Below are 21,080 nucleotides of genomic sequence, written 5' to 3'. Positions count from 1 at the left end.
AAATACTAAAAGACGCTTACTTGTTTTAAAGTTCTTTAAACATTTAAAATTTGAACTTAAAACTTTATACTTTTAAACTTTAAAAATGTTCTTAGGGTATTTCACTAGGGATGTTCAGAGTAATTATAAGATTTTTCATGTTGTTTAATTTGAATACATTAAAATTAACAATTTATGCTCCTCCCTACATCATAGAATTAAAGTCCCATGAGGTATATTTTATTTTATTTATTTATTTAAATTCCTGGTATCCACTTTTAACTTTTTAATAAATTATGCTATGCTATGCAATACAGTTTTAAAATTCAGTGACTCAGAGTCTTTTAAAGTGATTATTGAAATCAGAGTTAGCATGTGTATTTTTTTCATGGTTAAAGAAGTAACCACGTTTTTATTTTATTTTTAATTGGATAATAATTACTTTACAATATTGTGAGAGTCTCTGCCACATGTCAACATGAACTAGCCATGGGTATACATATGTCCCCTCCCTCCCACCTTTTTTCCCCATCCCGCCCCTCCTAGGTTGTCACAGAGCACGGACTTTGGGTTCTCTGCACCATACAGCAAATTCCCACCAGCTATCTATTTTTACATATGGTAATGCATGTGTTTCAATGCTACTCTCTCAAATCATCCCACCCTCTCCTTCCCCTGCTGTGTCCACAAGTCTGTCCTTTATGTCTGCATCCCCTTTGCTGCTCTGCAGGAGGATCATCAGTACCATCTTTCTCAGTTCAGTTCAGTCGCTCAGTTGTGTCTGACTCTTTGAGACCCCATGAATCACAGCACGCCAGGCCTCCCTGTCCATCACCAACTCCCGGAGTTTACTCAAACCCATGCCCATCAAGTCGGTGATGCCATTCTAGATTCTGTATATATGTATTAATATACCATATTTGTCTTTCTCTTTCACTCTGTATAATAGGCTCTAGGTTCATCCACCTCATTAGAACTGACTCAAACGTGTTCCTTTTTATAGTTGAATAAGATTCCAGTATACACTTATGTGTATGTGTACCACAACTTCTTTATTCATTCATCTGTCAGTGGACATCTAGGTTGCTTCCATGTCCTAGCTATTGTAAATAATGCTGCACTGAACATTGGGGTACATGTGTCTTTTTCAATTATGGTTTCCTCAGGGTATATGCCCAGGAGTGGGATTGCTGGGTCATGTGGTGGTTTTATTCATCGTTTTTAAGAAATCTCCATACTGTTCTCCATAGTGGTTGTATCAATTTACATTCCCACCAACAGTGCAGGAGGGTTTCCTTTTCTCCACACCCTCTCCAACATTGATTGTCTGTAGACTTTTTGAAGATGGCCATTCTGACTGGTGTGAGACAATACCTCATTGTAGTTTTGATTTGCATTTCTCTAATGTTGAGCAGTGTTGAGCAGCTTTTCACGTGTTTATTAGTCATATGTATGTCTTCTTTGGAGAAATGTCTGCTTAGAAGTGACCACATTTTAAATAAACAAAGATTTCATGTTAGCATCTTTGTTTGGTTTGGCATCTTGGATTATAGCCTATGAGAATTATTAAAGAAATATGCAAAGTCTTGGAATAAACTACAGATTACGCTCTGATCCCCTGATAAAATCAGTAATTTTTATTGTTAACTGGGCTAATGTGTTGCTCTGTGTGAAAGGAAAAAATATAGCACTCTACTTTCAAAAGGAAAAAAGCATAGAGGATATGGTTCACAGTTACAAAAATACATGTTATTCATTTGAAAATGGAGCCCTCTTAAAGACAGTGATCTGGTCAATCATCAGTATCTTCCACTGCCAAAAAATAAATATTCTCCCATATGCAGTTTTAATTGCATCATCTCTGCCACTCTTCATGTTACTCATTTTACTTAATACCATACCATGGGCACATTCCTAAATTGTTATGTCCCAAAGAGATAAATTTTACAGTGCATAAAGGTAACAAGAATTAGAGGGAAGGAGTGGGGTAGGGGAGATAGGGGTATGAGATTAGGAGAAACGTGTGTGTGTTAAGTTGCTTAGTTATGTCCAACTCTTTGCGACGCCATGGACGTAGCCCACCAGCCTCCTCTGTCTATGGAATTCTCCAGGAAAGAATACTGGAATGGGTTGCCATTTCCTTCTCCAGGAGATCTTCCTGACCCAGGGATTGAACCCAGGTCTCCTTTATTGCAGGCAGATTACTTACCATCTGAGCCATAGGGAAATCCCTAGGAAAAACATACTCCTATGTATAAAATTGATAAGCTACATTATACATTATAATGTACAGTACATAGGAATATAGCCATTGTTTTGTAATAACTTTAAATGGAATAAAGTTCATAAATATGTTGAGTCACCATGCTGTATGCCTGAAATGAATAAAATATTGTACATCAACTATACTTATATATGAATAAATCAATACGAAAAAAGATTAACATCAGTAGAAGAAGTAGTAAATGAAACAGACTGGAACTTTACATAGACAAAAATTATATGGCAATAAATATGAAAAGATACCATACTCTACTTTGCTGAGATTTGCCAATTAAAACCACAGTGATATACCATATTATAAGCCAACAGTTTCGCTTTAGGAGATACTCTTGCAAATGCTTATCAAAAAGAACATTTATAGCAGCATTGTTCATAATATAAAAAACAAATGAAAACTAAAAAGCACCCATTGATAGAATATAAGATGTCATATATTTACATAAAGGAAAAATATGCAGTAGTGGAAAATAAAAGATCTAAAGCTACTTGTGACAAAATGGTTTAATCTTAAAAGCAGATGATGTAAAAAAAAACCAGTTCACTAAATTTAGTCTTATATAAAATTCATGGATACATGGATAGCTTATAGAAACCATAAAGAACAAGGGGAATTAATTTTAAAAATTTAATATAGTGTTTCAGTTCAGTTGCTCAGTCATGTCCAACTCTTTGCGATCCCATGAGCTGCAGCATACCTGGCTTTCCTGTCCATCACCAACTCCCAGAGTTCACCCAAACTCATGTCCATCAAATCGGTGATGCCATCCAACCATCTCATCCTCTGTCATCCCCTTCTCCTCCCACCTTCAATCCTTCCCAGCATCAGGGTCTTTTCCAATAAGTCAGTTCTTTGCATCAGGTGGCCAAAGTATTGGAGTTTCAGCTTCAGCATCAGTCCTTCCAATGAATACCCAGGACTGATTTCTTTTAGGATTGACTGGTTGGATCCCCTTGCAGTCCAAGGGACTCTCAAGAGTCTTCTCCAACACCACAGTTCAAAAGCATCAATTCTTCGGTGCTCAGCTTTCTTTATAGTCCAACTCATACATCCATACATGACTACTAGAAAAACCATAGCTTTTACTAGACGGACCTTTGTTGGCAAAGTAATATCTCTGCTTTTTAACATGCTGTCTAGGTTGGTCATAGCTTTTCTTCCAAGAAGCAAGCGTCTTTTAATTTCATGACTGCAGTCACCATCTGCAGTGATTTTGGACCCCCCCTCCCAATAAAGTCTGTCACTATTTCCATTGTTTCCCCATCTATATGCCATGAAGTGATGGGACCAGATGCCATGATCTTAGTTTTCTGAATGTTGAGTTTTAAGCCAGCTCTTTCACTTTTTTTGTGTGTGAGTTTTTGCCTTCTTTCTTTTTTTTTTTCATTTATTTTTATTAATTTGAGACTAATTACTTCACAACATTTAAGTGGGTTTTGTCATACATTGACATGAATCAGCCATGGAGTTACATGTATTCCCCATCCCGGTCCCCCCTCCCACCTCCCTCTCCACCTGATTCCTCTGGATCTTCCCAGTGCACCAGGCCTGAGCACTTGTCTCATGCATTCCACCTGGGCTGGTGATCTGTTTCACTATAGTTAATATACATGCTGTTCTTTCAAAACATCCCACCCTCACCTTCTCCCACAGAGTCCAAAAGTCCTCTTTCACTTTTATCAAGAGGCTCTTTCGTTCTTCTTTGCTTCCTGCCGTAAGGGTGGTGTCATCTGCATATCTGAGGTTATTGATATTTCTTCCGGCAATCTTGATTCCAGCTTGTGCTTCATTCACTCTATATAGTGTTTAATATATATATACAATGTTTAATTCCTGAGAAACAGAAGAAATTCTATCTGGAGAGTCTGCAAATGGTTTGCCTGCATCTGAAATTTATGGTTTGGCCTTGGTGGGCTTGTGGGTACCAACCTGGGTATAAATGATTATGCTGTTTAAGTAAAGTCTCAGATATTTACCAAAAGATATTTTTTTAATACAGTGTTTTTGGAAAGCTTGGATTTTTTCCATACTTAGTTTCTTGTTCTCATTTTCATTTCTAAATCAACTGTATTTTAAAGTCTGTGGGTGTGTATATAAACCTTCATGTGCTCCAATTTTTAAAAATATGAACAAAAATAAAATTAAGCACAAATTAAGAAGACAGAAATCAATCCAATATATTGTTAAGAAATGTTGAATAGATTAACTTTCAGTTAGAAAGACAGTTATGGATTGGATATAAAGGATATTCAGCTCTATGCTATTTGTGTGTCATAAGTATACACAAAGATTGAAAGGTGAAAGGATGGGAAATGATGTAAAACACTGATAGTAATAAAAAAGAATTGCTGTGCTTTAAAAAATAGAATTTGAGAAGAAAAAAAAAGCATTTTGTTTTCACTGTCGTTAATATCTATCCTCCTGTTTATCCCCTAGACCTGATCCAAACACGCTTCCGCCCCTCACACCCCAAATCAGCTTTAGATAGTGCCTCTAGAGATCTCTGTGTTTAAGACGGGTCAAGTCAATCATCATCTTTCCTGACAGCATTGGATCAATCATTCTTTGTCTTGAAACATTCTTCTTAGACACTGTTTGCTTAGCTCTCATTCAACTTCATGGAGTCTTTTATTTGCTGCTTCTTTCCCATTTCCCCAGGCTTTCGATGCTTGAACACTTACTCTTCAAATTTCTTCTCTTTCTGATCCTCAGTAATTCTGCAGGTAATAGTATTTAGTTTCATGTTTTTAAATGGCATCCTTATGCTGCTGCTGCTGCTAAGTAGCTTCAGTCGTGTCCGACTCGAGTATCAAATCTATATGTACAGACTCCATCCGATATTCTGAATAAATAACTTTATATCAACAGTTTCACTTGGATATTTTATAAACATGTCAAACTTCATATGATGATAATTGAAAGTCTGAATTCCCACCCCTTTCCAAGGAATTCTCCCAGACTTCCACATCTCTATGATATTAACTGTATCTTTCTAGTTGTACAGGGATAAAAAAAATGTCAATGTTATTTTTGATCTCTTTCTCTTTCAACCTCTTATTTCTTATTCCTTGGCAGATTATTTCCATTATCCTTTAAAATATATCCAGAACCTAACCACTTCTCATCTTCTCTATCACTCTCACAAAAGCTACCATCATTTTACATTGGTTAATTATAATAACTCCTAATCTGTTTCCTTTCATTCCACTTTACAGGGATCCAGAATTGTCTTTTTTACTTCTTTTTTAAAAAGATAAGCTATCATTGATACTCAGTAAATTTCACTTTTTGCATATACAGATTTGGGAATTTTGATAAATGCATAGTCTTGCAATTACCACCTACTCACATTTCAGCACAGTTCTATTACTCCACTCAAATTCTCCTATGCCTCTTTGTAGCCAACCCCATGCCTAGCCTTTGGCAGCCTGTTTTCTGTTTTCTACTCCCATAATTTTGCCTTTACTGGAATATCATATAAGTGGAATTGTATGGAGTGTAACCTTTTGTGTCTGTCTTCTTTTATTTACTGTAATGCATTTGAGATTCACCTATATTTTGTGTGTCCTTTTTATTGGTAAGTAATATTCCATCACATGGATGTAAGCAGTTTACCATTAGTTGAAGAACATGTGGGTTGTTTTTAATTTTTGGTGATTGTGGATAAAGATGCTATAAATATTTTCTTATAGGTTTTGATAAGATGATAAGTTTTCATGTCAGTTGGGTAAATACTTGGAGTGGGATTGATGGGTCATGTGGTAAGTGTGTTTAACTTTATAAGAAACTGTCTAATGGTTTTCCAAAGTGGCTATGTCATTTTGCATCCCCATCAGTAATGTATGAGGGTTCAAATTGATCCATGTCTTCATCAGCACTTGGTATTGTAATGTTTTAAATTATTTTGCCTTTCTATTAGGTGTGTAGTAGTGTCTTATTATGACTAACAGTGCTGAGCTTTTTTTTTTTTTGCTATTGGTATATCTTTGGTGAAGTGATTGCTCAAGTATTTTGAGATTTGTTTTTTTCTTTTAGTTGTTTCCTTGCTGAGCTTTCAGAGTTCTTTATTCTAATCCAAGTCTTTATTACCTATGTAATTTTCACATATCTTCCCCCAATCTAAAGATTATCTTTTCATCTCTTAAGAATGCCTATTGGGGAGTTCCTTGGTGGTCTAGTGGTTAGGATCCAGGGCTTTCTCTGTTGTGGCCTGGTTTAATCTCTGGTTGGAGCACTGTGATCCTGCAAAAATTACATGTTGTGGCCAGAAAAAGAGTGCCTATTGAAGAGCAGAACTTTTTTCTTTTTTGGCTCTGTTGGGTCTTTGTTGCACTGCAAGGGGATTTTTCTAGTTGTGGTACACAGGCTCTCTAGTTGTGTGCATGGATTTAGTTGCCCTGTGCCATGTGGGATCTTAATTCCTCAGGGATTGAACCCATATCCCCTACATTGGAAGACAAATTCTTAACCATTGGACCATCAGGGAAGTCCTTATAACTGTAATCTTAAAAATCAGTATGTGCCGTCCACCTTTTTTCTCTTTTTATTTCCAAAATATTTTGACTATTCTAGTTTCCTTGCATTTTCACATAAATTATAAAAATAGCTTATCAATGTCTATAAAAACTCCAACTAGTATTTTGATTGGAACTGCATTTAATCTACAGTTTAGTTTAGGAAGAATTATAAAATTTTAACAGTATTGAATCTTCCAGTCTATGAATATGGTATACTTCTCCTTTTAAGTATGTTTGTTCTTCAGTGTTTTATAATTTTTGTTGTATTTTGTGCACATTTTGTTAGCTATGTCCCTAAGTATATTATGATTTTGGTGTCACTATAAATGGTGCTTTAAATTTTTTATTATCCATTGTTTATTGCTGTTATATAGAAATAGGATAAATTTTTTTCATAATATTCCTTGTGATGTTAATTTTAAGTGTCAGCTTAACTGAATCAGAGGACACCCAGATGTCTGGATAAACATTGCTTCTGGGTGTCTCTGTGACTCTTTTTCTATGTGAGGTAAGTATCTGAATTGTTGGGCAGGGTAGATTGCCATCCTCAGTATGAGTGGACATCATCGAATCCATTGAAGGTCTGAATAGAACAAAAATGTGGAGGAAGGAGGAATTTGCTCCTTTTTTGCTGTCTCATTAAGCTGGGACATCTCATCTCATTTCGGACTGGTATTTATATCATTGACTCCCCTAGGTCTCAGGCCTTTGGACTCAGAGCTGAATTACACCACTGGCTTTTCTAAGTTTCCAGCTTATAGATGACAGATTGTGGGATTTCTCACCCTCCATAATCTTGTAAGCCAATTCCTCGTATTAAATCTTTTTTATCCTATTGGTTCCTTTACCCTGGAGAATCCTGACTAATACAGCTTTGTATCCTGTGATATTGATAAACTTAGCAGTAATAGTTCTAGTAGCTTTTTCTATAGATTCTTTGATATATTTTATATTGATCGATTTCTGCATCGATCATGTAGACACAGTCATGTTGTTTGTGAATAGCTGCAGTTCATTTCTTATTTTTATATACTTTCATTTATTGTCTTTCCTTATTACATTGAGTGGGACCTCCAACATGATGTTGAATAGAAGTTATAAGACATCCTTGCATTGTTTCTGATTTTAGGAGGAAAGCATTCAGCCTTTCATTAAGTATGATATTAGCTGTAGATTTTATTTCTAGTGTACTGAGAGTTTTTTTTTAATTTATTTTAATCGGAGGCTAATTACTTTACAATATTGTGGTGGTTTCTGCCATACATTGACATGAATCAGCCATGGGTGTACATGTGTCCCCCATCCTGAACCCCCCCCTCCCCCACCTCCTTCCCCATCCCATCCCTCTGGGTTGTCCCAGTGCACGGGCTTTGAGTGCCCTGTTTCGTGCATCAAACTTGGACTGGTGATCTGTTTCACATATGGTAATATACATGTTTCAGTGCTATTCTCCTGAGAGTTTTTAATCATGAATGGATGCTGATTTGGGGGGGGAGGATCTTTTTTCTGGGTCTTTTGAAATGATTACATGTTTTGTCTTAATTAGCTTATTTATATTGTGAATTACGTTGATTTCTTTTCAAATGATTAGCCCAGGATAAACCTTATTTGACTGTGACATATTACCCTTTTTATATACTGTTAGATTCCATTTGCTTTTTTTTTTTAGAGGAATGAAGAATATTTGTTTTTCTTGGATTATCTTTGCTTGATTTTGGTATCAGGGAATACTGTCTCATAAATGAGTTAGTAAGCATTCCCTCCTCTTCGATATTTTGGAAGAGTTTGTATACAGTTGTTATTATTGATTCCTTATAGGAGTGGTAGAATTTGCCAGTGAAGTTATCTGGGTCTGGAATTGTTGGAATATTTTTAACTACTAATTAATTTTTTAAAGAGACATGGGCCTATTTAGGTAATCTAGGTTTTCTTGGGTGAACTTTTGTAGTTTATATATAAAGAGTTTGTCTACTTTGGGGGTGTTTTTAGTAATATTCCTTTTTTATTCTTTCAATGCTTGTAGGGTCTTTAGAGATACAGGCATACCTCAGAGATATTATGGATTTGGTTCCAGACCACCATAATAAAGTAAATACCACAATGAAGCAAGTCACATGTTTTACAGTCTGTATATAGTATATGTACACTATACTGTGATCTACTAAGTGTGTAATAGCATGTCTAAAATAAAAATGAGCATATCTTAATTTAAAAGTGTTTTATTGCTTAAAAAATATGATAACCATCATCAGAGCCTTCAGTAAGTTATAATAATACTTTTCCTGGTGGAGGGCCTCACCTCAGTGTTGATGGCTGTTGACTGATCAGGGTTGTAATTGCTGAAGGTTGGGGTGGCTGTGGCAGTTTCTTCAAATAAGAGAACTGTCAAGTCCACTGAATTGATTAACTGTTCCTTTCATGAACAATTTCTCTGTGACAGTCAATGCTGTTTGATAGCATTTTACCCACAGTAGATCTTCTTTCAAAATTGGAACCAGTCCTCTCAAACCCTGCCAGTTCTTTATCAGCTAAGTTTATACAGTATTCTAAATTCTTTGTTGTCATTTTGACATTCTTCACAGCATCTTCATTAGGAATAAGTAGATCCCATCTTAAGAAACCACTTTCTTATGAGATTATAGCAGTTTAGTCACATCTTCAGTCTCCACTTCTAATTCTAGTTCTCTTGCTATTCCCACTGGTTGGGACTACACTTTGAAAATTAGTACTTTAGCCTAATCCTTGAAATATCAGCCTTCTCTGATAAACTTTTAGCAGAAACTTTATGGTAGATGATCACAGTTGAGGTTCCCAAAGAGCAGATGGCCTGGTCTTCTGTTTTAAAGCTTTCTTGAGGTATAATTTACACAAAATTAACTCACTTTAAGTGTATAGTGTGATTAATGTCAGTAAATTTGTATATTTGTACACCAGTGCCATAATTCAGTTGTTTTGTTTCTGTTTTTAACTTTATTTGACTGTGCTGGGTCCTAGTTGCACCATGTGGAATCTAGTTCCCTCACCAGATAAAACCCAGGCCTCATGCATTAGGAATATGGAGTCTTTAGCCACTGGGCCACCATGCTAAGAGCTGTATATTGTCACCCTGATTATTTAACTTATATGCAGAGTAATCATGAGAAACGCTGGGCTGGATGAAGCACAAACTGGAATCAAGATTGCCAGGAGAAATATCAATAACCTCAGATAGGCAGATGACACCACCCTTATGGCAGAAAGTGAAGAGGAACTAAAAAGCCTCTTGATGAAAGTGAAAGAGGAGAGTGAAAAAGTTGGCTTAAAGCTCAACATTCAGAAAACTAAGATCATGGCATCTGGTCCCATCACTTCATGGGAAATAGATGGGGAAATAGTGGAAACAGTGTCAGACTTTATTTTTTGGGCTTCAAAATCACTGCAGATGGTGACTGCAGCCATGAAATTAAAAGACGCTTACTCCTTGGAAGGAAAGTTATGACCAACCTAGATAGCATATTAACAAGCAGAGACATTACTTTGCTAAAGGTCTGTTTAGTCAAGGCCATGGTTTTTCCAGTGGTCATGTATGGATGTGAGAGTTGGACTGTGAAGAAAGCTGAGCGCTGAAAAATTGATGCTTTTGAACTGTGATGTTGGAGAAGACTCTTGAGAGTCCCTTGGACTGCAAGGAGATCCAACCAGTCCATCCTAAAGGAGATCAGTTCTCGGTGTTCATTGGAAGGACTGATGCCGAAGCTGAAACTCCAATACTTTGGCCACCTCATGCTACGAGTTGACTCATTGGCAAAGACCCTGATGCTGGGAGAGATTGGGGACAGGAGGAGAAGGGGACGTCAATTAATACAATATTTTTGACATTAATCCATTTTTTTGCCTATGTTAGTGCTTCTCTCCTTTTTGTAAGGTGTAGTATTCTGTAGTATGGACATACTTCATGTTGTTTATCCATTTGGAAAAGGTGTATATTTGGATTTTTTTCCCACTTTTGCCTATTATGAAAAATGCTATTTTGAACATTCACATATAAGAGATGGCCCATGATTTTAATTAAAAAGAAGTTACAATATCTAAATGATATTCATATGTCATCTTTGTATTTTTTTAAAAAATATTTTTAATATACTTTTATTTCCTAACTACTTATATTTCTAGTAATATAATTTTTGTACTGAACGTATTTTATGTACTTGCAATTTTCTTAACTATTTTTAGTAATTTTATGTCAAAATATAATAAATTGGTAAATGATACGCTATACAAATTTTGTAGAATGTTTCTTTTGAGATAACAAAAGGTACTCTATAAATATTAATCTTCATAAAATTGGTATATCTGCTCTTGGGGATGGGTCAAATTCAGAGTGAATTAAACCTGGAATAAAATAAATGTAAAACTGAAACAAAACTTTAACTTTTTAATATGAAAATGTTCAGATAAAAATAAAAGCAGAGAAAAAAAAGCAGAGAGAATTGTTAATGCACTCCCATGTGCTTATTTTGGGCTTCTCTTCCCCGGTGGCTCAGCTGTGAAAAATCAGCCTGCAATGCAGGAGACACAGGAGACTCAGGTTCAATCCCCTGGATCGGGAAGATCCCCTGGAGAAGGAAATGGCAACCTACTTCAGTATTCTTGCCTGGAGAATCGCATGGACAGAGGAGTCTGGAGGGCTATAGTCCATGATGTCTCAAAGAGTTGGACACAACTGAAGCACCTGAGCATGTTTGCTGATGTTATCATTGAGTTTAGATGTTATCAGCTTGATCTATTCATCATAAAGTTTCCCTTAACCTTTTTTTTCCCCCTAAGGGTTTTGTTGCTAGAGCAGTTTTAGGCTCATGGCAAAATTTAGAGGAGGGTACAGAGATTTCACATTTACACCCTAACCCTCAGTTCAGTTCAGTCACTCAGTCGTGTCCGACTCTTTGCGACCCCATGAATTGCAGCACACCAGGCCTCCCTGTCCATCACAGACTCCTGGATTTACTCAAACTCATGTCCATTGAGTCAGTGATGCCATCCAGCTATCTCATCCTCTGTTGTCCCCTTCTCCTCCTGCCCCCAATCCCTCCCAGCATCAGGGTCCTTTCCAGTGAGTCAGCTCTTCGCATGAGGTGGCCAAAGTATTGGAGTTTCAGCTTCAACATCAGTCCTTCCAATGAACACCCAGGACTGATCTCCTTTAGGATGGACTGGTTGGATCTCCTTGCAGGCCAAGGAACTCTCAAGAGTGTTCTTCAGCACCACAGTACAAAATCATCAATTTTTCAGCGCTCAGCTTTCTTCACAGTCCAACTCTCACATCATACATGACCACTGTAAAAACCATAGCCTTGACTAGACGGACCTTTGTTGGCAAAGTAATGTCTCTGCTTTTTAATATGACCCTAGCTTACTATTACCCATCTGGTGAAAGAGGTTGCCTTCTCAGAGCAACAGACCACATTAGAGTCATACATTTGTTACTATTGATGAGCCTATGTTGATACATCATAATCAGCAAAAGTCCATAGTTATATTAGCATTTACTTTTTTTTTTCAGTTTCTGTTTTTCTTATTCTTTTAAAAAAGCCTTTAATTTATTTTTGGCTGTTCTGGCCCTTTGTTGCTATGTGTGAGCTTTCTGTATTTGCAGTGAGTGGGGCCAACTCTAGTTGTTGTGTGAGGGCTTCTCATCACGGTGGCTTCTCTTGTTGCAGAGCATGGGCTCTAGGTGTGTGGGCTTCAGTAGTTGCAGCATGTGGGCTCCATAGTTGTAGCTCCTGGGCTTAGCTGCTCTGTGACACATGGAATCTTCCCAGACCAGATATCAAACCCGTGTTCCCTGCATTGGTATGAGGATTCTTAACCACTGGACCACCGGGGAAGTCCCAGCATTTACTGTTGGTGTTGTATATTCTGTTGATTTGGATAAATGTATAATGAGATGTAGTCATCATTATAGTGTCATATATAGCATTTTCACGACCCTAAAAATTTGTTCTGTGTTTTAGCTATTCATCTCTGCCACCAGCCCCTAGAAACAACTGGTCTTTTTATCATCTCCATAGTTTCCCTTCTCCAGAATGTCAAATAGTTGGAATTTTGCAGTGTGTAGCCTTTTCAGATTGAATCCCTTCACTTAGTAATATGCATTTAAGGTTTTTTGTGTCTTTTCATAGTTTGATAGCCCTTTTCACTGAATAATTATCCGTTGTCTGGGTCTGTGACAGTTTATTTATCCATTTACCTACTGAAGGACATCTGGTTGCTTCCAAGTTTGGGCAGTTATAAATAATACTGCTTTAAATATCCATGTGCAGATTTTTGTGTGGACGTTAAGTTTTCAGCTCCTTTCGGTAAGTACCGAGGAGGGTGACTGCTTGATGGTATGTAAGAGTATGTTTAGTTTTGTAAGAAACTTCCAAACTGTCTTCCAAAGTGGCTGTACCATTTTTCATTTCTACAATACCACCGTGAATGAGAGTTCCTGTTACTTCACATTCTCACCAGCATTTACTAGTGTTGCTGCTGTTCTGGTTTTTGGCCAGTCTAATAGATGTGTTGCAGAATCTCATTGTTGTCTTACTTTGCAGTTCCCTGATGATATCTGATGTGGAGTATCTCCGTGTGCTTTTTGCCATCTATATATCTTCTTTGGTAAGGTGTCTGTTAGGTCTTTGGCCCATTTTCTCATCAGGTTTTTGTTGTTGAATTTTGATAGTTCTTTGTATATCTTGGATAATAGTCCTTTATCATATGTGTGTTCTACAAATACTGTGACATTCCGTGGCTTGTCTTTTTATTCTCTTCAAAGTGTTGTTCTCAAAACCGAAGTTTTTTCTTTTACAGAAGTTAGTATAGCAATTCTTTCTTTCATGGGTCATTAAATCTCTCCTCAGCATTTTACCAAATGATTTTAGCAGCTATTGATGAATATTTTCTTCATCCTCTGTCTCACTAGAGTTGCAAAATAGTCATCTTCTAATTTTGTTACTCCTTTTATATTTCTTAACCTAGAAGTCTGTAAGGAAGAATTTTTTCTTTTAATTAACTCTTTGTTTACTCTGGAATTAAATTTACAAAAAAAGGTAAATTCTTTTTTCTTTGCTTGTATTCTATTGATCATTTTCAGAATAATGAGTTGGTGCCATAGCAGCCTAGAAATATGATTAAATTTTAAAGGAACCATTATGAACTCATAGGGTCTGTTTATTTGATGTTCTTAGGCCAATTCATTCATTGTTTTGACTGGCAGTGTCTCCTAAAGTTTGCTGCTATGTCTTCATGTACCATGCTAATATTTTCATTTTTAACTTCATTGCTTTCTGGCTCAAGATTTCCTAGGCTTTTATAATACTTTGTGCTTCAGACTTTTTTTTTTTTTTTTAAGAAGACTGATCAGTGGGAAGTGGAATTTAGAAGCCATAATCTAGATGCTAGGAAGCTTACTATTTCTGGGTTGTTACTGCTCCTAGATCTTTGAATATTTCTTTTACAAGGGCACTGGATTTACCATATTTTTCAGTGTACGCTCCTACCCTTAACCCCTGAAATTGTGTATTATCTTACCATACAGAAAAATACCATTAACACAATTAAGTTTTTCAGTCATTGGATGGGGATATACTTTTTCCTAGGCACAATTGTAGATCCTGGTGTACATATATAGATTGTGGCCCTTGCTTTCAGAGAAGTACTGATATTTACTGCTAGCATTTAATGGAAGATATATAAGAAAATAAATTTCAATTTAACAAATCTAAAAATAAATGGATAAAAATGCAGAGGTGGCACAAAAATAATCGATTAATGATTAATTCTGTTGGCAGAAGATGTTTGAAGAATGCTACACATTCCCAGAGAAAGTACTCAGAATTTGTGCTGGATTTTAAAGGAATGATATGAGTCTAATTGGGTGTAAAAAGATGAAGGAAAAGGACTTTTAGATACAGAAAAAAACATATGAAAAGATATGACGCAAGAAAACAAGAGCAACAGAAAATAGAAATAACAAGTAGGTTGCTGTTTGGGGCACCAAGATTGAAATGGAGAATGACAATAGAAGCAAAACTGAAGCAAAATCAGGAGAGTATTATATGCCATGATAAAGAACCTATTCTTCTCCTAGAGGCAGTGGGGAAAACCTGAAAATTTTTAAGTAGAAATGTGAAATGACCTAAATTGCTCCTTAGAATAATTATTCTGGCAACTGTAAAGGTCATGGACTAGGAAGGAAAATACCAAGATGGTGAGACTAGGTAACAGAGTGAGTTAGTTCCCTTTTGAGTTTACAAACTTGTGTCTAAATAGTACTTGGAATGTATTAGGTACTCAGTGATATTTGTTGAGTGAAAAGTTTATTGTATGAATCAAAAGAAGTTGATAAGTCTGAAGAAAAACCACGTAGAAATAGAGCCTGCAGTTTTGACACTTTAACTTGATTTGTCTGCTTGCTTACTTAGTATTTTACCTTAAGATTTTCACAAATTAGTTAATAAAAACCCAACAGAAAAATAATCAAACGGATATGAATGGCAAGCTCACATAAGGGGAATCTGAGTGCTAACTGTATAAAAATATGCTCAACTTCATTAGTAGCCAAAGAAATGCAAATACCTTTTAAATCCCATGAGATGGAGAAATATTTAAAAGTCTAAGCAAAACCTAGCCTTGACCAGGATAACTGCTAGTCAAACTGGTGAAATCACTATAGAAAGCAGGTTGGCAAACAGTATTTAGTAAACCAGAAGATGCACATTGCACTTGACCAGTATTTCCATTTCAGATATAAACCCTAGAGAAGTACTAATACCTGTACAAAGAGACATGTTCAGCAATGTTCACTGCAGTACTATTGATTATACCAAAAATGTAAAAACACTGTCTTCAGGAGAATAAATAAATTTTAATATTTGTTTACAATATGATATTCTGCAGTGTAAATGAATAAACCAAAGCTATATGAATAGAACTTGAGTAATGGTCACAAACAAAATATTTACTGAAAAAGCCTGCAAAATGATATTATACTGTGATGCCATTTATATCAAGTTAATTATGCAAAATAATATTATTACATATATAGAGTAATAGATAAACATATCAAATTTAAGAGCCTGGTTATCTCTGAGGAAGAAAAGCAAAATGGGATTAGCAAAGGTTTTAGGCATATTTTTCTTTAAAAAAAAAGTTTGAAATGAAGCAAAATTAAAATGTAGTTATCTAGATGATATGTAGACAAGTGTTTTTTTCTTTTTAAATTCTTTCTTGTATATTTGAAATACTGCTAATGAAAAAAGTACTCTGAGAATAGAGAATTTCAGAATTATCCTTGTTCTCAGTAATAAAATAATTTTTTTTTGCACTGAAATACTTTTAACAGCTTTTTTTTTTTTGCAGATTTGACTGATGAATTAGCTCAGAAGCTGTTTGATGTTTCAGAAGTATCTTCAGCAACAATGGCCCGTTCATTGCCCACAGCAGTTCCAGAATCTCCCAGAATTTACCCTGCAAGGGCACCCAAGACACTGCGAACACCTCGATTACAAGATCCAAACAAAACACCAAGATTTTATCCTGTTAAAGAGCCCAAAGCCATTGATGTAAAGGTACACAGAACACCAAAAATATACAGCCTACATTTTGTATACTTCACCATTACAAAATGAAACTTTTTTAGTTTCTATCACAATAAAAAAAATTGTAAGTTGCAGGAATTCATTAAGAAAATGATATTTTACCATAGTGATGTCTTCTCAGGTTAAGGAATAACTTCTTTACAATGGATAGTGTTAATTAAAGATGATCAGAAGGTGTAATAAGGAATCATTTTAAGCTGTATTTTCTTTAATCCTTATGTTGAAATCTTAGCCTTGCTAAGTTTTGTAACTTGTATGTGAGATGTTTGAGTTTTGTGACTTCATATGATTTCATAATGTGTCATCCACAGTATGAAAATGTTTGAGTTGGTTTATAGTCAGAGGGTTTTAATTTACTTGTGAGGTTCACACTACTGAAAGTAATTGCAATGTTTGACTTTTTTTTCCTTAGAGTCCAAGAAAGAGAAAAACAAGACATAGTACAAATCCCCCTCTAGAGTGTCATGTTGGTTGGGTAATGGACTCCAGAGATCACGAGCCAAGAACATCCTCTGTCAGGTACTGTATCTGTCAAACATTGCTTTGTTCTTGCTTTTAAGTTCACTGGAAACAGTTACTATTTAGACATTTGGGAACATTTAAAAATTAATATGTTAGCAAATTATAGAACAATGAAAATAGTAAAAAGAAGCCAAAGAAGAAGAAGTAAGTGGGACAGTTTTACAATAAGTATGTTAAGGAATAATTCAGTAGGATAGGTTTTTGTTTTTCCCCTTTTGAAGTAATTTCCACAAATGTGTACTCTTAGATTAAAAATATTTAGGTCTATTAAAGTTATTATCTTTGGAAAGATTCCAGATATTTTGTGGCATAGTAGGTTCTTAGTATGTTAATGTGCTAAACAATCTGCTCAAACCATGTAAAGGATATGGAAATAAAACACATTAATATTTTAGAGTTTTTCCTTTGGGGGAAAATAATTTAGATTAGCTGGTTATTTTTCTTTTAGCTTTAATTTTACAAAAGACTATTATTTATCTCAAAAGAGATGACAGAGCGAACTTTTACTATGCCAGTTAAGTACATTACAAAAATATGGTTATGCTTTGTCCTGTACAGTGATTGCAGAGGTGAGTTACTATTGTTTTGTGTTTCTTGAAAAACTTGTCTTGAGTTTGTATAGATATTTTCAGAATAATTATCTGATCAACTTTCTAATTGGAAAATGAGTTTTAGGAAAACAAGTTTTTTTTGACTGGTTACTATAAGGGAAGAATTAGTTTTATTCAAAGAAAAACTAGAGAGTTTATCATGATCTGAAAATCCCCAAGTATGCCTTTCTTGGGTATTCATGTGGTACTTTTCATTTTGTTCTCATTAGACATATTTCCCTTAAAAGATAAAATGTCTATATGCTCTTCTTGCACATCTATTGTTTACTTACAGTTACTCTGTATTCTAAGTCATTTTCAGAGTTTGTTTCTTTTATTATTATTTTTTCTTGGAGGAGTATATTTAGAGATCAGTAGGTAATGATGAAAAATCTTGCACTGATATATAGCAGAGAAGATGATATATATAGTCCCTGCCTTTCCAGACCTTAATTCAGAGATGGCAGACAAGTATGTAATTACAATAATGAGGTGTGAATTTTTTTAATTGACTTACCTTTTAGAGTTTTAGTTACAAGCAAAATTGAGTGGAAGGTAGAGTTCCCTTATACCTTTTGCATCCCCTGCCTCCCTCACCACAACCTACCTCACTATAAACATTCTTATCTTTTAAAAAATTTTATTTATTTTTAATTGAAGGATTATTTAATTGCTTTAACATATCTTTGGACCATCTACATTAGTGTAAGTATTGATCGGATTTAAATCTATCATCTTATATTCTATTTGTCTCATCTGTTCTTTGTTCTTTTTTCCTACTTTCTTTTGAATCAGCTTAGTTTTTGTAATGATTCTGTTTTATCTCTAATTGACTTGTTGTATTTCTTTTTTTAAACTAGTCTTCTAGGGTTTATAGTGTACATTGTAACATATACTCTCCTTTCAAATGATACATCATTACATGTATAGGATAAGAACCTTAATATAGTAAAGTTCCATCTCCTCCCATCCTTTGTTATTATTATTTTTTAGACAACTAGGTTTTAAAGCAATTAACATGAAAAAGAAAGTTTTAAAAATGTTCTCATTTTTACCATTTACAATGCTCTTCATTTCTTAAATATTTCTTCTGCAGGTCTATTGGCAATGAATTCTGTTAGCTTTCGTTTAACAAGAAATGTTAATAAAAAATTAAATTGAATTTAAAAGTAAAGCTGAAAGAAATTAAATGTTTATTCATTTAAAATAACAATAATAAATATTCTATATTAACATAAACATTTTTATGAAATATAGTTCTCAAAACAAAAATTTCCTGAATAGAATGGTATTTGTCTTAAAGTTTTACTTATTTGTTTAATGTTTTGTTTTATATGAGATAACTGGATTCTCACATGTTTCTGTATTCAGTCTTGTCATTTGTGTTTTTTTTGTTGTTGTTAAAATAGAATGATAAAATCTGGGGAAGGGAGACATGTTTTAATAGCCTTTTCAGATAACTGAAATTTATTTCTCTTTGATATCATTCAAAGTAGGTATTCTTTGATTTTAACCAAAGTTGAACAAGTGGTAGTTTTTTAAAAGTTAGTTGCAATGTGGAATCTGAAACCATATGTCAATGACTTTCATACTCTGTTACATTAAAAGTCACTGAACTTCTTCCACTTTGAATGGCTCTTATGTCATGCATTCTTTTGTAACATCATGAATCATTGGTCACCTTGAAAACTTTATTAACTTAGTTATGCAGACTTCTAGATGATGACATATCTCAGAATACAGTTTCAAAATAATCACATTTTTAAAAGTAACCCCTGAGGAGGAGGAGGAGGAAAAGAGGAGGGGGAAGAGGAAGAAAGAGAAAAGAGAGGAGAAGAAAGAGAGAAGGAAACACCATGAATGTCCAACAATAGGGCATCAGTTACACATATTGCTTTCCAAAGATACAAAGAAGAACTCTGCAACCACTGAAAAGTTATTGCTGGCTAGCTTACAGTATTTTCTTAAGATGACCCCTAGAGAAAATCCAACCAAGACAAAATGAAAGAGTATATCACACGTGCCTGACACACAGCATCAAATATATGATAAAGAGAAGAAGGCCAGCTGGTGGGCAGGCACTGAGGAGTACACACAGTTCTGGATTTTTATTGAAACAAGGCCTCAAAACTGCAAGTGCAGAAGGAAGATTCTCAAATCTCATGATAGAGACCCCGTGAGGGCAGTAGCATCTATCAAAGATGATGTTGAAACCCCCACCAGGTGGAAGAAGTTAACTGTGTGCTGCCCATAAGCATAGATACCCCATACCCATTGAAACCAAAATTAACTCCTGATACCTCACCACCAACCAATCAGCAGAATGAGAACTAGCTGATCATGTACCCCACAATCCCTCACCCCCATCCTGTGTTTTTTTGTTGTTATTGTTGAAGTATAGTCAGTTTACCATATTGTGGCAATCTCTGCTGTACGGAAAAGCGACTCAGTTACACATATACACGTGCTGCTGCGCAGTGCACAGTTGTCGTGTGCTGCTCTTTGCGACCCTGTGGTCTGTAGCCTGTCAGGCTCCTCTGTCCCTGGGATTTCCCAGGCAAGAACACAGAAGTGGGTTACCATGTCCTCCTCCAGGGGATCTTCCTGACCCAGGGACCGTGTCTCCTGTGTTGTCAGGGAGATTCTTTACCACTGAGTCATCTGGGAAGCCCGTTATACATTCTTTTTTCTTTTTTCCCATATTTTCCATTATGGTTTATCCCAAACGATTGGATATAGTTCCCTGTGCTATACAGTAGGACCTTGTTGTTTATCCATTTTAAGTGTACGTGTGCATATACCAACCCCAAACTCCCAGTCCATCCCTCTCCCTCCCTCCTTCCACCTTGGTAACCACACGTCTGATCTTGGTCTGCCTCACCCTGTCTAAAAACCTTCCCCTGAAAGTCACCAGGGAGTTCGGGTCTTTGAAGCATTAACTTCCTGGATGCCTTGCTTGGTGCCCTAAAATAAGGAGAGTAATGTCAGGCAGATAATAGAGTGGGAAGGAACAGGTAGGTATCTGTCTCACCACTTAAACAGCAATTGTATTTTCAGAAATTGTTTGTATTGACAGTTTTGGAACTCTACAGTCTTTTTAAACACTTAAAGCTTCCAGAGGAAAGCATGTCAGGTAAATTGTCAATATTGATTGATGTCAGCCTTTTGTGTAGTAGCAGCTGTCTATCTTCCACCACCCCTAGCCCTGTGACCGGCATTTGGGAAGATGGCAACCCCCACTCTGGTAATGGCTTGCTGGATCCAAAATAGGCAATGAGGACCTTGTCCTCCAAATATTGGAGTTTGTATTCCGACTACTAACTGCCTCTGATCAACAAAGTACAGACAGAGTCTGGCTGCCATTGTTTCATCCACACTGTCTGAATGTCTTTTTTTGTTTTTGTTTTGACATTCAAAAGCAACCACTAATAGAGGGAAATTTAGAAAACTATCACCCATGCCCAAGAAAAGATGTAGGCTCAGAAAAAGATCTAAGAGACTTTAAGCTTTCACCTCAGACTTACCTCAGCACAGAATTACCCTACAACAATTGAGGGAAAAAAAACACAACAGC

General features: G+C 35.7%; 1 protein-coding gene across 12 annotated transcripts in view; it reads left to right on the top strand.

Moving 5' to 3' along the window:
- LARP1B (La ribonucleoprotein 1B) overlaps positions 1-21,080 on the top strand; it is a 129,408-nt gene that overhangs the window by 79,912 nt on the left and 28,416 nt on the right. For 10 of the 12 annotated variants that reach the window (XR_011490631.1, XM_070474854.1, XM_020901094.2 and 7 more), the window contains 2 exons: positions 16,156-16,364; positions 16,807-16,913. Coding sequence is in view for 11 of the 12 variants with exons in the window: in XM_070474854.1 (XP_070330955.1) it covers positions 16,156-16,364; positions 16,807-16,913 (316 nt within the window). In the remaining variant the exon portion in view is untranslated. Of the gene's footprint in view, positions 1-14,585; positions 14,726-16,155; positions 16,365-16,806; positions 16,914-21,080 lie in introns of those variants that run through there. The other 2 variants (XM_070474856.1, XM_020901098.2) reach the window with 2 other exon arrangements.

Source organism: Odocoileus virginianus, chromosome 12 (assembly GCF_023699985.2).
Source record: "Odocoileus virginianus isolate 20LAN1187 ecotype Illinois chromosome 12, Ovbor_1.2, whole genome shotgun sequence".
In the NCBI taxonomy this organism is placed as follows: domain Eukaryota; kingdom Metazoa; phylum Chordata; class Mammalia; order Artiodactyla; family Cervidae; genus Odocoileus; species Odocoileus virginianus.
Note: the sequence above shows the minus strand (reverse complement) of the source record. Positions and strands in the feature narration are given on the sequence as shown.